This window comes from Gopherus flavomarginatus, chromosome 4, assembly GCF_025201925.1.
Source record: "Gopherus flavomarginatus isolate rGopFla2 chromosome 4, rGopFla2.mat.asm, whole genome shotgun sequence".
Classification (NCBI taxonomy): domain Eukaryota; kingdom Metazoa; phylum Chordata; order Testudines; family Testudinidae; genus Gopherus; species Gopherus flavomarginatus.
This window is the reverse complement of record NC_066620.1, coordinates 52,914,253-52,930,540: the sequence shown is the minus strand read 5'-3', so window position 1 is coordinate 52,930,540 and position 16,288 is coordinate 52,914,253. Positions and strand designations below refer to the sequence as shown.

General features: G+C 40.5%; 1 protein-coding gene across 1 annotated transcript in view; it reads left to right on the top strand.

Annotated features, from left to right (window-relative positions):
• The window catches only part of EPRS1 (glutamyl-prolyl-tRNA synthetase 1), a 65,643-nt gene that overhangs the window by 9,099 nt on the left and 40,256 nt on the right, over positions 1-16,288 (top strand). Inside the window, 5 exon segments of the mRNA XM_050948420.1 lie at positions 8,456-8,555; positions 12,514-12,670; positions 13,493-13,632; positions 14,288-14,382; positions 15,598-15,724. Coding sequence (XP_050804377.1) covers positions 8,456-8,555; positions 12,514-12,670; positions 13,493-13,632; positions 14,288-14,382; positions 15,598-15,724 — 619 coding nt within the window.

The following is a 16,288-nucleotide window of genomic DNA, read 5'->3' as shown; positions in this document are numbered from 1 at the left end:
CCCTAGGCTCCTCGCATTAGTGTACAGACATCTTAATTTTTGCCGTTTGGCTTCACTGACATTCTTTACCCTGTTAGGCACAGACATTCTACCACCAGCATCACCTGTTAGTCTGCTGTCTACACTACCCTTCCTCCTTATGCCATTCTTCTGTCTGTAAGTATCTCTTACTTTGTTTACTTCCCTCTCAAGGTTAAATTCCGGCGTGGAGATCTCCTGGACATCTCCCAACCATGTTCCCTAAATTCATAGTTTAAAGCTCTCTTAATCAGTTCGGCGAGCCTCCATCCTAGAAGTCTATTTCCCTCCTTACTCAGGTGAAGTCCATTCCGAGAGAACAGTCTTCTATCCGTAAATGCTTCCCAATGGCCGTACATCCCAAAGCCCTCCTTATAGCACCACTGCCTGAGCCATCTGTTGATCGCCATAATCTTGTCACACCTTTGTTGCCGTTCTCTAGGAACCGGCAGAATCCCACTGAAGATCACCTGAGCCTCGATTTCCTTAAGCGTCTTCCCCAGTCTGGCATAGTCTCCCTTGATACATTCCAGAGAGTATCTAGCCGTATCATTCATTCCCACATGAAGGACAATCAACGGATTCTTTCCCGCTCCCGCTAGGATCCTTTTCAGCCTCAGGTCCACATCCTGTATCTTAGCACCCGGCAGACAGCGCACCCTTCTGTTCTCCCGATCAGCTCTAGTCACAGGCCTGTCTGTTCTTCTCAGTAAGGAGTCTCCAATCACGTAGACCTGCCTTTTCCTGGTGACAGTGTGATTCTGTGGTCTATCCCCTGCACCCACTGGCTGCAAGTCCTTTCGATTTCTATTCACCCTTGCAATCCTCCTGGGGCTTATATTTGGTGTTGCCTCCATTGACTCCTCCCCTTCTCTTGTAGGACTATCGGCTCTTCTCTTTTTCCTTGCCCTCTCTCCTTCAGCGACCACCTGCTGTGCCCCTTCTTCATTTTCCAACTCTGCAAACCTGTTCCCGAGTTCTATTTCTCCTTCACTGGCCCGTCTTTTCCTCTGCCTGGTTCTTAGTCACATGCTTCCACTGTCCACGTTCCTCACCCAGCAGTCTGTCCTCTGAATTCTTTGGTCCTGCTTCCATCTGCACATCTGAGCTTATCCCTTCAGCCCCCTCATGTCTGTGTGCCATCATCTGCTCAAAGCCCCTTCTAAACTTAACCAGAGTTTCCACCTGCATCTCCAGTCCTCGGATCTTTTCTTCCATCAGCTCTATCAGGCGGCACTTCATGCAGACAAAACTCTTTTCAGGTACCCCCTCCAGGATCATGTACATGCCACAGTTTCCACATCCAGTCATCCTCATTGTGTCTTTCACTGCTACCTCTGTATCAGTCATAGCCTTCCCACCTAAAGCCTGGTAGTCCACGGAACACAACACAACACAAACCCCCAGCAGGCACCAGACCACCACCCAATCCCTTAACTAGCCTGTCAGTTCCTCTGTCTTAGTCTCCCCCGCAACCTCCCCCTGTAAACTCCCTCTGAAACTCCCGTTTACAGCTCTGTTTGCTGGCTGCTGTGCCGCTGCAGCTGTCTGTGCCGCTGCCTGACACTTTTGCTAATAACATCAGCATGCACACTTACTCAGAGGCTGGTCTTTTCAACCATATACGGTATTTTCCCCTCTTACTTTTAAGAACATAAGAACGACTGTACCGGGTCAGACAAAAGGTCCATCTAGCCGAGTATCTGTCAACCGACAGTGGCCAATGCCAGGTGCCCCAGAGGAAATGAACCTAACAGGCAATGATCAAGTGATCTCTCTCCTGCCATCCATCTCCATCCTCTGACAAACAAAGGCTAGGGACACCATTTCTTAGCCATCCTGGCTAATAGCCTTTTATGGACTTTACCACCATGAATTTATCCGGTTCTCTTTTAAACGCTGTTATAGTCCTAGCCTTCACAACCTCCTCAGGCAAGGAGTTCCACAAGTTGACTGTGCGAAGAACAACTTCCTTGTATTTGTTTTAAACCTGCTGCCTCTTAATTTCATTTGGTGACCCTAGTTCTTGTATTATGGGAATAAGTAAATAACTTTTCCTTATTCACTTTCTGCACATCACTCATGATTTTATATACCTCTATCATATCCCCCCTTAGTCTCCTCTTTTCCAAGCTGAAGAGGCCTAGCCTCTTTAATCTGCCCTCTTATGGGACCCTCTCCAAACCCCTAATCATTTTAATTGCCCTTTTCTGAACCTTTTCTAGTGCCAGTATATCTTTTTTGAGGTGAGGAGACCACATCTGTACGCAGTGTTCGAGATGTGGGCGTACCATGGATTTATATTAGGACAATAATATATTCTCAGTCTTATTCTCTATCTCCTTTTTAATGATTCCTAACATCCTGTTTGCTTTTTTGACCGCCTCTGCGCACTGCGTGGACATCTTCAGAGAACTATCCACGATGACTCCAAGATCTTTTTCGTGACTTGTTGTAGCTAAATTAGCCCCCATCGTATTGTATGTGTAGTTGGGGTTATTTTTTCCAATGTGCATTACTTTACATTTATCCACATGAAATTTCATTTGCCCTTTTTTTGCCCAATCACTTAATTTTGTGAGATCTTTTTGAAGTTCTTCACAATCTGCTTTGGTCTTAACTATCTTGAGTAGTTCAGTATCATCTGCAGACTTTGCCACCTCACTTTTTACCCCTTTCTCCAGATCATTTATGAATAAATTGAATAGGATTGGTCCTAGGACTGACCCTTGGGGAACACCACTAGTCTCCATTCTGAGAATTTACCATTAATTCCTATCCTTTGTTCCCTGCCTTTTAACCAGTTCTCAGTCCATGAAAGGACCTTCCCTTTTATCCCATGACAGCTTAATTTACATAAGAGCCTTTGGTGAGGGACCTTGTCAAAGGCTTTCTGGAAATCTAAGAACACTATGTCCACTGGATCCCCCTTGTCCACGTTTGTTGACTCCTTCAAAGAACTCTAATAGATTAGTAAGATGCGATTTCCCTTTACAGAAACTGACTATTGCTCAACAGTTTATTTTTCTGTGTCTGACAATTTTATTAACTATTGTTTCGACTAATTTGCCCGGTACCGATGTTAGACTTATTGGTCTGTAATTGCTGGGATCACCTCTAGAGCCCTTTTTAAATATTGGTGTTACATTAGCTAACTTCCAGTCATTGGGTACAGAAGCCGATTTAAAGGACAGGTTGCAAACCTTAGATAATAGTTCTGCAACTTCACATTTGAGTTTTCAGAACTCTTGGGTGAATGCCATCTGTTCCCAGTGACTTGTTAATGTTGAGTTTATCAGTTAATTCCAAAACCTCCTCTAGTGACACTCCAGTCTGTGACAGTTACTCAGATTTCTCCCCTAAAAAAGCCAGCTCAAGTTTGGGAATCTCCCTAACATCCTCAGCCATGAAGACTGAAGCAAAGAATTCATTTAGTTTCTCCACAATGACTTTATTGTCTTCAAGGGCTCTTTTTGTATCTCGATCATCAAGGGGCCCCACTGGTTGTTTAGCAGGCTTCCTTCTTCTGATGTACTTAAAAAACATTTTATTACCACCCTTGGGGTTTTTGACTAGCTGTTCTTCAAACTCCTCTTTGGCTTTTCTTATTACCCTGTTGCACTTAATTTGGCAGTGTTTATGTTCCTTTCTATTTGCCTCGCTAGGATTTGACTTCCACTTCTTAAAGGAAGTCTTTTTACCTCTCACTGCTTCTTTTACATGGTTGTTAAGCCACAGTGGCTCTTTTTTAGTTCTTTTACTGTGTTTCTTAATTTGGGGTATATATTGAAGTTGGGCCTCTATTTTTTTTCTTATTTTTCTCATTTGTACATAATTACAAAATAAATATGTTCACTTGACTTTCTGCATGTATCTGTCCTTCAGAATTACTCTCCTACACACTAGTGTGCATAACAATGTTATTGGGGAGGGAATTCTGTACAACTTCGGGGAAAAAAAAATTTCTTCTATCCTAAGCATTTGTATGCATGGATGTTCTCCTTAAGCAACCATGACCAGCTATTAACTAACTTTTTGATATTTGGATAATGGATTTACCCACACAGTGCATCACATGTGGGAATAATAAACTTGAAATTACCTGAATTTATTTCTGCACCCATGTAGTAACCTTCTTTATTTCTGATTTCATGTAAAAAATTCAAGGAACTTTATATTCCTCTGTCCCCACCCAGCAAGGCCCTGCATTGCAGGAGGCCTCTCTTCAGCGGTGAAGGATTGGCTAGAGTGTGAAGCAGGGGGCTCTTCCTTTTCCTCCTCTGCACTCCTGACACAGATCAGGACTCAAACTCTGATTTCTTCCTCCACCCACCCCCAGGAGAGATGGGATGTTAAACAAATACTTTTTTAAATGTGTACAAGCAAACAGGTTATGGTTAGGGTTGGAAGGATTCAGTTTTTATCAGTAAAGGTTGATTTCACTGTTCAAACGCACATTGAAAAAATATTTCCATAAATAATCAAAATGCGCAGATAGGCAAAGTAAGAAAAATGCTGCTTGAGAACTTTAGTTTGATTTAAGGATATTTACTTAGACGCAGTGTTGACAATTTGTGTTTTAATGGATATACAGTGTTCACTTTTAGAATCTATGTCTGTTAAATAACTTATTGCCTGACTCTCCCCCTGTAATTTCCTGCAACTGTGAAAATTTAAATCAACAAAAACAGAAAAATTGCTAAAAACCCATTCATAACTGTGAATATTTAAATTGATACAAATTTTAAGGAATCTTAAAATAAACATCAATATTTGTAAAAATTATGCGAAAATATATTCTTCCAAGCCTTCTAATGGCTACTATTTCCTATTATTCTTGCTTGAGGAATCATTTCATCTGACAGGATTGCATTAACCTTCATCTCTGTACATCTGTATAGAGTCATCTTTACAATTTATTTCCTGTAATGGGTCTCTCTTAAAATGGTAATTGTAGTCTGAGAAGCATCAGCTAAACTGGTTTTTGGACTAATGCTCTTGGTAAATGGATTCCATTACATTGAGGAGCAGGGACTACTTTGTCTTGGCACAACTTGAGAGACATCTCAGACTTTGATTTTCAGGAAATCATTGGTATTAGCAACTTCCTTCCTTCAAGAACAGGTTGCATTTTAAGCTTGCTTTTTCTTAAGAAGAATGTTTTGAAGTGCAGTTAAAATCTGATTATAACTAATTTTTCAACCAATAAGCTGAACAGTATCAGGTAACTTAAGATGTAAAATAGTGTTTTGATGAGTAAGGTTACCAGCTAGATTCAGTTTGAAAATAAGATATTTATTTTATTAAACCTTGATGACTTTGCATAGTGTTTTAAGAGCCCAGGTTTTTCTCTTAGGTAGCAAAATGTAGTCAGTCTGGCATGTGAATTTCTGTTTGGTGATATTCTTTGAGGGGGAGAGACTGATATTTGTTGTATTCTCACTGCACAGAATGGTTTTGCAACTTTTTGTACAAATGACATGTAATTGTTTATAACATTGCCACAAATCCTTGCCCCCCCCCCCCTTTCCCTCAAGGATTTTTGGCTTTGCTGCTGTATCAGTTCGTCATTTTCCATAGAATTCCTTCCCATTGCTTTTGCTAATAACATCAGCATGAAGGTGGTCTTCTGTATGCTATTGATAGGCTAACACTTCCAGAGCTACCTGCCAACCAGTTGGAAAGAACAATCTAAAATCATCGTTTCTTTCTCCAAAGGAAGGGAAATTGAAGAGGTCTGGTCCTAAAAGTATTAATTGTTTTCTAAAAAAATAACAAATTCTTGTTTCTTGAAAATGTTGCAACCATGGTCAGGACATGTCAGGATTCTTTCCCCATATCAGTTCCGAGTTCTGTTCACTAGTCTTACTAATCAAAGTAGACTGTTACTACAGACTGTTGCAAAGCAGCAGTAAACATTTTTACTGCTTTTATTTCAGGCAGACATGCTGTTGGAGAAAGCATATTGTGCATGCATATGTACTTGTCAATCTCAGTTGAAAAGTTCTGTTTAAGAAACTGACCCTAGTATGATATAGCAACAGGATTTATTGCACATTTGTAGATGCTGTAATTTGCTTTTGATCATGCACAAATTGATCTTCCAAATCCTGGAGCCTAGAAGTTCTGGAGGGGAGAGTTACCAAACCTTGAAATCAGATATTTCATTGTCAGTTTTAATATTATAAATCTCGTGAGACTGAACAGTGCAGTAACCTGTTTTAAAGACTGGTTACTATGGCTAATAAATCAAGAAGATCTCCAGATCAGATGGCAGGATTTGAATCTTCAGTTCTGATATGTGGGGGACTGTTATAGGGATTAATCAATCTGACCACTCTTATTTTTCTTATAAATTATTTAAATAGCCTGGGTCCAGTCTACAGTTTAGACAGAAAGATGTAAAATTGCAGTGCCCTTAAGCAGAAACCAAAATACCAAATCAGCAATACTTTGCATGTTTTCTACAAACCTCTCTATAGCAGGATGTATAAAGGTACTTCTCTGAGATCGATCTCTGTTTGCAAGTACATATAAAAATACAAAGAAGTCTGAGACACTTACAGTGTGCCTCTTTTCCTCCGTTGGTATTTGTCTCTGTGGGTTCAATCATATATTCTTTGGGCACTCAAAACTATCACTGACATGAGTGGGAGTTTGGAGCGTGCAAGGAATGAAGGTCAAGCTCACTAAGGCTTGGTCTACACTACAGAGTCAGATTGACATAGGACTGCTTACTTATGTCAGTGTCTACACTACAGCCTTGCTCCCGCCGATGTAAGTGCCATACCATGTGGACATAATGTGCTTAGATTGATGTAGTTAGGGTGACGCAGTGTCAGTGCAGACACTGGGGGTTACTTACCTGGACTGTTAGCTGTCATTCTTGTCAATTTTTTGGCTCCATGCTGAAGCCATGAAATTGATAAAGCCAGGCTTGCAGCTTGGGCTGTCAGCCTGGGGCAGGTGGAGGGCTCCAGCTTAGAGCCCGTCTGCCCTCTGGGCTCCCTGCTCCGAACTGAGGAAGCATCTGGGCAATAATCCAACATATATTTTTAAAAAGTCTTAATCTATACCAAACATTACTGAGTCAGCAGTGTGAACACAGTAGGTAATTAAAGCACTGATAACCAGTAAAATAAAACATTAAAGTTTTGTCCTATATCATTTAATACACATTTAGAAAAAATGGTAGCTTTGATAATGAAAATGACTAATTTACAAGATTGTGGAAATCAGGATTGTGGAGTATAGGAAAAGGCTGATTGTTATGCTTCTTAGGGGAGGATAATAACTTCCAGAGCTGCTCTGTGAATATTAATGAAAATATTCTTTAGAGTTAAAATCAAAATGCGTTAGTTTTGAAGCAAGAAGCCCTAAAAACTGGGCAATGTCCAATGATTTGTAAGTGAAGAGGATAAACCATTGAAACAAATGGCCTCCCTGTACTGGAGTTTCATAATAGTCCCATCAGTAGAAGGAGAGAGGAGTCATCTACGCTGGGATGTCAAACAAGCTAGTGCCAACTGTGTTTAAAGGTAGCCACAAACCTGCTGCATGAGCTTGGGCAATTCACATAATCATTCTGTGCCTCTTTGCTATTTAGATTGTAATTGTGGGAAGGACTTTCTCAATCCATGTGTACACAGGGCCTGATGCTATGGTGCCATAATTCAGTTAGGGTCTCTAGGCACTACTGCAATAGAAATAAAAAATAAATAACCCCTAGCTTATACAATTCTACTCCCAGTGCGGACAGCAGGTAACAAATGTAGGAATGGCAAAATTCTGTCGGAATTTGATGTAAGCTGGTGGAAAAACTGAGTACTGCCTATGACTGTATTTTTGTTTCTAAAGTCAGTTCAGCAGGAGTGAATCTTTATAAATGTAGCCATGTGACAGAAGCAAAATGAGTAACAGACAAGCCTGGGCAGGGACCACTGCATACATCCAGATGCTCTTCTTTTGTCTCTCCAGCAGCCCTTTTTAAAGTCCTCTTTGCACAAGTGTCCAAGGAAGGGACTTGGGAAAGCAAAACTTTATTTAACTCCTTAGGTGCTTGAGACTAGGCAGTACCTCTGCACTCTGATTTGGGGAGGGGGGACAGCTGGGAAGAATGTTACCTAGTATTTCATTGTGAGTTGAAGTAAATTATTTTTTCTCCCCTTCTCTCCCTTCACTGTCCTCCCCCCCCCCCCGCCCCATAAAATGTTTAATCTATGTTAATAGTTTCCTTAGTGGTTTATAATGTGACCAGCTGGGAGGGGAGGATAACACGTCCCATTGATTAGGTGTTTTATTGTTCTAGTAGCTTTATGCCCACTGTTTCACCTAGAAATGTGTTGCAGTTCATGTGACTCTTTAGAACTATTTATGTATAATGACACTCAGACTGCTAGTAATAAGTTACTTCATCTTGAATTTTCTGTTTTTATAGCCATGCTGTGTTCACTGATGTGAATTCCATAGTTCGCTATCTGGCTAGAGTTGCCACTTCCGCAGGACTATATGGTTCTAATCTTCTGGAACACACTGAGGTGAGAAACAGCCATTCATACTTGATTTTTTTTCATGTGGTTGCATTTTTGCTCATTTGGGGATTTACCTACATAACCCTTGAATGATGGACCCGCATATAGAAAAATGGTGTAACTACTTGGGCCGCTGAAGCTACATTTTTGTGAAACTGCCTCCAACTACACACATCCATGGATCTAAACATGGGAGAATTAGTCACAATGGCTCCTAACTATGCTGGTCTCTGACAGGGTGTACATTTTTCTCTCCATCTCTTCAGTTTTGATACTATCACTTCCTCTATGTACCATTTGTTTTTCTAACAGAGCTGTTGCTTGTGGCCTCCATCAGAATTGCTGGGTGAATTATGCACAAATAAAATATGTTCCTGTGTGGAGATACCACGAATTCTTACCCCAACCAACCACTACACTGTTTCTTTTTTGCCTCATGGAGCTCCTGGCTAAAAATTGCTTATGATTCCCGGTCTCCACACTGTGGCCAGGCGGCCTGCATTCTGGTCTGGGACTCTGGGTGGACATTTGCCAAGTTGTCAGGATTTCCTCCCCTGGAGTCCTAAATTTTCCAGAATTTCTTCAAAATTAAACCTAGAGATGAATCTAGTTTCCATAACCCAAAGAGATCCTTCTTAGTTATCTTTGTTCATTTACATGAACAAAATGAAGTTATTACAGTTATCAGGACTTGGTATGATGTGGAATTGAGGAGGAAATTTTCCTGGCTTCAGCCCAGAAGAGCCATATGTTGAATTTTAAACTAGGTGCCTGAGATTGATAGTGGTAACAGAATCATCTGACTGAGTTAGTGTAGGGTTAATTAGGGGTTTGACCCACACCTACCCTACAATATTCTTTTAAAGCTATGGAGATCAATCTTCAACCCTGGCAATTGCCTACTTTTTCATAAAAGCAGCAAAGAATCCTGTGGCACCTTATAGACTAACAGAGGTTTTGGAGCATGAGCTTTCGTGGGTGAATACCCACTTCCTCAGATGCATGACATGCATCTGAGGAAGTGGGTATTCACCCACGAAAGCTCATGCTCCAAAACCTCTGTTAGTCTATAAGGTGCCACAGGATTCTTTGCTGCTTTTACAGATCCAGACTAACACGGCTACCCTCTGATACTTGACTACTTTTTCATGTAAGAGAAAAGTGCTGCTTCGTTATGTTGCTTATGAATTTTTAAGTTCATAGCTTTTTGTGGTTAAATAAATTAACTTCCTGACCCATAGAACTTGAACTGTGAATATGTGCAAGACTTAAGTGTTCAAAAACACATTTGCAAGGTCTGTAACTTTGATATAGTACATTTAATTCCTAGCTATTGGTTTTTTTCAAGAATAAAATTAGTCTTTGAGAAATGTTAAGACAGCTGCATTTGTGGTGGGAATATTTTAGAACGTAACTGTAAATGAGAGAGTTGAATTTTATAGTCCTGTGACATCTGTGCCTGCCACGTCAGCTTGGCTGTTGGAAGAATTCCTACTGTAGTGTACATATGGAATAGATTTAGAAGGATTTTAAGAGATACTTTGCAACTGAGGTATCAAGTTTGTATGCTAGAGCCAGATCCTCAGATGATGTAAATGGGCATGGCTCCATTGAAGTCAGTGGAGTTGTCTATTCATACCACTTGAGGATCTGGCCCTTACTACTTGATTATAGATTTTAAATGTGGACATTTTTATTTCCTTCTTGGAGTAAACTTTTTGTGGGGGTAGGAGAGGAGGAGGAGGAGGAGGTTGGGAATACAGTGGGAAAAAGTAGTGTGTTTTTTTTTTTTTTAAGTGAAAGATGGGGGATGGTGCATAATGTCACTAATATACAGAAAGGAAGAATGAATGGAATCAAATGGAACAGGAATACTGTCGCTTAACATTAAGGAATAACTCTAGATTGGGGTGGGCAAACTTTTTGGCCCAAGGGCCACATCGGGGAACAGAAATTGTGTGGCGGGCCATGAACGCTCACAAACTTGGGGTTGGGGGGGTGGGCTCTGGGGTAGTGCTAGGGATGAGGAGTTTGGGGTGTATGAAGGTGCTCTGGGATGGGATCCAGGGGTTCGGAGGGCAGGAGGAGGATCAGGGCTGGGGTGGGGGTGCGGAAAGGGGTGCAGGCTCCATCTGGGAGTGTGGGCTCTGGGGTGGGGCTGGGGATGAGAGATTTGGGGTGCAGGAGGATGCTCCAGGCTGGGATTGAGGAGAATTAGGGGTGGAGGTGTGAGGAGAGGCTCAGGGGGTGCAGACTCCAGGCGGCGCTTACCTCAGGCAGCTCTTAGAAGCAGTGGCATGTCCCTTCTCCGGCTCCTATGCGGAGGCGTGGCCGGGCATTCTGCACACTGCCTCATCTGCAGGCACCACCCCTGCAGCTCCCACTGGAGTGCATTGGAGCCGGAGAGTGGTCGAGCCGCGTGGTGCTGCCCCCCAGGCAGGCTTAAAATGACTTGGCCCACGGGCTATAGTTTGCCCACCCCAGCTCTAGATTCACGACAGTACATGAAAAATTTGAATTCTCTTTATTAATCTTTAAGTATCAGCAGTGTTTGAAGAAGATCATGGCTTTTTTTGTAATGTGCAATCTAAAAGCATAGTCAAAAGCATGAAAGTCATGTCATGTTTTAGACCAAGGCAAAATCTCAGACTGCCGGACATCAGTGGCCAGATTCTATGCATTGCACTTGTCATTCTGAAGCAATTCCATAGTAGTCAATGGAGTTACCAACAACAATTTGTATTCCTGGGGGAATTCTGTTCCAAAAAATTAAAAATTCTACGCACAATATTTTAAAATTCTGCATATTTTATTTGCCAAGGTAACACAATATAATCACACCAGTTACAATTCTTTTGATAATTTATTTCAATATACCTGTCAACAAGTATGTCTGTGACAATACAGACAACAAAAAAGATTCAAGAAATGTTTTTTGACAAATAGATTCCTTACTAGGTATATTAACAGAACTTTGAGTAATAATTCATTTAAACTACAATACAGAAATATTTATCACACCCCTTAGAAGCAGTACAAAGGCTTGGGGAGAAGTCAGGGGTAATGGAGGAGCTGATGGAGAGGGAAGTAATTGCTGGGAAAGAGTGTAGGAGTGAACCTGAAGGTTTATTTTGTGTATGGGAGAAGTATGGAACAGGTTTGGGGTTGTTTGTTTTTTAGGGGGCGGGCAAGGGGGGAGTTGAAGAGCCTCCCCCCTGCAGACCCTAGCTGACCACTAGCCTCTCCCAGTCACTCAACATCCCTCCAACCCCGTCCCCATGTGGCCTTACACCCCCACTCAGCCACCTATCCCCATATGGCTCTGCACTTCCCATCCCCATGTGGCCCTGCACCCCCACTCCTATTCAGCCTCTGCTCCAGTCTATTCCCCCCCCACTAGCCCTTCTGAACCCTAGTCTGACACCCCCCCCAAGCAGCCTTCTGTGCCCTCCTCTCTGTCCCCCTCTCACATATCCCATGCTTCCTCACCTAGCCCTGCAGGTAGGGCACTGTGAGGAACACAGCCTCTGCTCTCTCCCTTTTGGATGCTGACTGCTACGGCCGGTGAGCCTGCTGTCTCTGTTCTGGTGCCACAGCACCCCTGCTGGGTGAAAGCTGTAACTGCAAAGCTTTTCTGGCGCATGTATTTTCTGCAAAGGAAAAAAAGATCTGCAGGACATGTGAATTCTGCACATGCACAGTGGCACAGAATTCCCCCAGGAGTATATTATGCAGTCCTGCCTTTAGTGCAGGAGACTGGACTAGATAATCTCTTGAGGTCCCTTCCAGTCCTGCACTTCTGTGATTCTATGATTTTATATTCAGAGCCATGTATTTAATACTACTGCCCACTTTCTGTGAATGATAGACTTGGATGTGGTTTTTTGACCAGCAAGAATTTCTATTACTTTAAAGGGTTTTTTGTGTTAAATATGATGTTGACCTCTTTGCTCCTTAAAATTAGATTGACCATTGGCTGGAATTCAGCGCGACAAAGTTATCTACCAGTGCCCAGTTTGGTTCAGCACTCCTTGAGCTTAATCACTGTCTGTCTCTGAGGACCTACTTGGTTGGAAACTCCCTGAGTCTGGCAGATTTGTGTGTCTGGGCTGTACTAAAAGGTATTAATTATACAGTTGTTCTCACAGGTTTGCAAATGTGATACAATGCTAAAATCTGTTTCCCTTTAGTCTCCAGTTTCTGCAACTATTTTTAATAAGGAGAATTTTGTAAGAGTAAGATCTGGTAATCATAAGGGTTTTACGTGTCTTGATAACAACTGATGTTTAAGAAATTTAATGATAAATCATCACACTATAAGTTTGAGTGTCTTTGGTCTTTTTCTATTAAAATATCAGTTTTTCATGGGTTGTTTTTTTTTCTTCTCAGATATGAAAATATATTCTAGGCTAACATTTTGCACCTGACTCTAACCAGGGTGTAAATTATCCCTCAAATCTCGTACAAAAATGTTTAATTAGACTGCGTTGTTGTTATTAGAGGGAGCAATCTAATTTTGCTCGGTTTGTGTGTTTTCTTTGCATAAGTTTGACATCCAGTTGGAGAATGGCTGCTGCTGTGTTTTTTTTGACCATTTAACTTTTTTTAACTATTGTATTCATGGGGGAGCCATGGCCATATCACCAATTGCTTTAGTTTCTATAATTAGCTCTAATATGGATGTAGGTGAAATACAAAGAGGTTCACATCTTTTTTCCTCTGGAGACATTAGGAAAGATTGCAGAGTCTCCTAAAGTAAATGCATTGTGTTTACCCAGTTTATCTATGATAAAGAAGTATCATTTTTTCACAGCTGGTTGAGATGTGAAAATGGTGCAGCCTATTTTTAATCCACATTGGCATTTTAAAAATGAATGTTACTAGAAGTCCAGCTATTCTAGTTATAAGGTTACAAGTTTAAAACCAAATTTGTTTCCCAACAGGCAATAGTGCATGGCAAGAACAATTGGAGCAAAACAAGGCTCCAGTCCATACGAAGCGCTGGTATGGCTTTCTTGAGGCACAGTGTACCTTTCAATCAGTGGGTACCAAGTGGGCTGCAGTTGCATCAAAGACCAAAGAGGTAAGCTTTGTTCTAATTATACAGTGAAGGTGGCTGTTCTGTTTGTGAACTATAGTAAGTTTGTATCTTCTTCCGGTAGCTCACTTTAGAAAGTATGTTAAAGGGAATTATTTATACTGTAAACCAAAGGCTTTAAAAAATCCTTATAAAACAGTTACCTTAGTAATTTCATCCCCAAATGTGCATGGATACTGATAGGGTGGGTCAGCTCTGGGAAAGCGACTGTGTAAAAATGGCATCTGTTACTCAGATACTTCATATTTGTATTCAGAGTTCAGTCTGCGTGCTTTAGTAGCAAGTGTTTTTACAATTTTTGTTTGTACTGCAAAACTATCTATGGTAGAATGAGATCAACAGAGTTGTTAACCAAGTTCTGTTTGAAGGCAGTGGGATAACTGAGCATGAAACTTGGCTTTCGGAAATTTTCTCTCTTGTAGTGAGAAACAGAAAATCCATTTGGTCTTTCTAATCCCAGATCAAGCTTGCAGATGCAGCTTCTAACTTTGAAACTGAACAAGCATGATATGAAAGTCATCTGAGCAAGGGACCCCAGGTTGCCATTTTTCAGTCTCCTTTCAGAGAAGAAATATGCTTTAAGTGTGTGTATCGTACAGCTTGTGTAAGATATTTAATGGGGTAATCCTTAATTTTTAAGGCAACAGAAAAGAAACAAGATGTTGGGAAATTTGTGGAACTCCCAGGTGCAGAGATGGGGAAGGTCATTGTTCGGTTTCCTCCTGAAGCCAGTGGGTAAGATGATCTGTTTTAGCCCACATTCCTTTCAAAAACTGTAAGACAGGAGAGGGATTGTGTTTTATCTTGGAAATAGTTACCAGATTAGTGTGTTTTAATAACTGAATTCAAGGCTCTCTCCTGCCCTGATGATGGTCATGTGTTTAGTCAAGGATGAACAGTGTCTTAGAGGTGATTTCCATAACAAAAGAGAATTTTCGAAGTCAGTTACAGATGTTTTCTAAAATGTTTTTACTAGCAAAGGTTTACTCTTACCAAAGCTGTCCTTTACTTAGAACCTCACCCCATAAATAACAGTAAAAAGAGCACTAAAAATACCATCACCAACTCCATAAAATGTTGTTGTTTTCCAGTTACTTTCTATGTCCCGTTTTCTCTTAGATGGATTTGATCAAGTTTAAAATTGCTGTTCAATGCATTTTTTCTGTAGGCTGGTTAGCCAGCATCTTATGACTTGTTTCAGACTTTGCAGTACTGTTTCTCATTCTGATGATAAGATATAAATCTTGCTATTTGAGTACTACTAATGTTGTATATGCATGTAATTTTACAAATGGTGTGCGTGAGAGAACCATAAAAGAAAATAGTTTGTTTTTTGGAATCTATAGGGTATTCTGAGGGGAAGATTCCCACTGCCATGTGTAAACTTCTGGAAAAACGAAATCATCTGTAGAAGTAACAGTTCATGTACTTTTGTGGATTTGGATTTATCCAAGTTCTTGAATACCTCTGCTACCGTATGGTGGAATTCACTAACGCATCTGAATTCCCCAGTGTTCTGACTATTACTCAGTTCAAGTGTTTCAGAATGTTATGAACTCTTTAAAACGGCAATTTTAGAAAGATTAGTTTTTTATTATTCAAGTTAAAATCAAATTCAGTGTACACTAATACTAAAACAGTTTATAATGTTGCAAAGAGTCGTTTTGGTCATATCTTCAGGTGCATTATGAAGCCCTAGCTTTGAGATATAAAATCTGACGGTGGTATATACTATGTAGCTATCTATCTCTCTATATATAATATGAAATTGCTTTAATAAATGTTCAATATTTCAATAAATATAAAATAGCTTTTGGTGGTTGATTTGTTTTAAGTTTTAACCTATTCTCCATTTCCTCCTTAGATCCCAACAGACTATATCCTACAAAAGAAATATAAATTAATCTGCTGCCACGTTAACCTTATTTTCTGAAATGTCTTTATTTTTAGTTATTTACATATTGGTCATGCAAAAGCTGCTCTGCTAAATCAGCATTACCAGGTTAACTTTAAAGGAAAACTCATCATGAGGTTTGATGACACAAATCCTGAAAAGGAAAAAGAAGACTTTGAAAAGGTACAGTAAGAGAACAGTGGAATCCATTCATTGGAAAAATCAATTCAAAATTAGAACGATAGGCAGGCTTGCTACTTCAAGGGGGCTCTGTAGAACTGTAGTATTTAACTTTGCATGAAAACTCTTCCAAGCCATCCCATAGTTGCCTTAAAAACCAAAGAGCTTTTGGTCCAGTAGCCTAATTATTCTATGATTTCCCCGTTCTTTCTTGCCCCTCCTCTAGTATTTATAATCTGTATTAAATCCATGTAAATCTGTTGTCATTCGGTTTATAGACTCTGCTGTGTTACTTGACCTAATCACAAATGGCAATCATGGTACTACTTTAAAAGCTTTTGTAATCTTAAATACAATGGCTTCAGTGACAGTAACTTTTAGTAACAAAAATCCCAGATCCACACTAGGAAATTTCCTAGGTGTCCAATACTATTGAAGCGGTTTAGACCTTTTTAATAACTTATTCTTGCTGCCACCTTTTCAGTATTTTGTGGCATCCATGAGGTGAAAGAAAGAGAGGAATCTGTATGATTTCCTGCCACTTTCAGTCTCAGGCTTGCATCATCA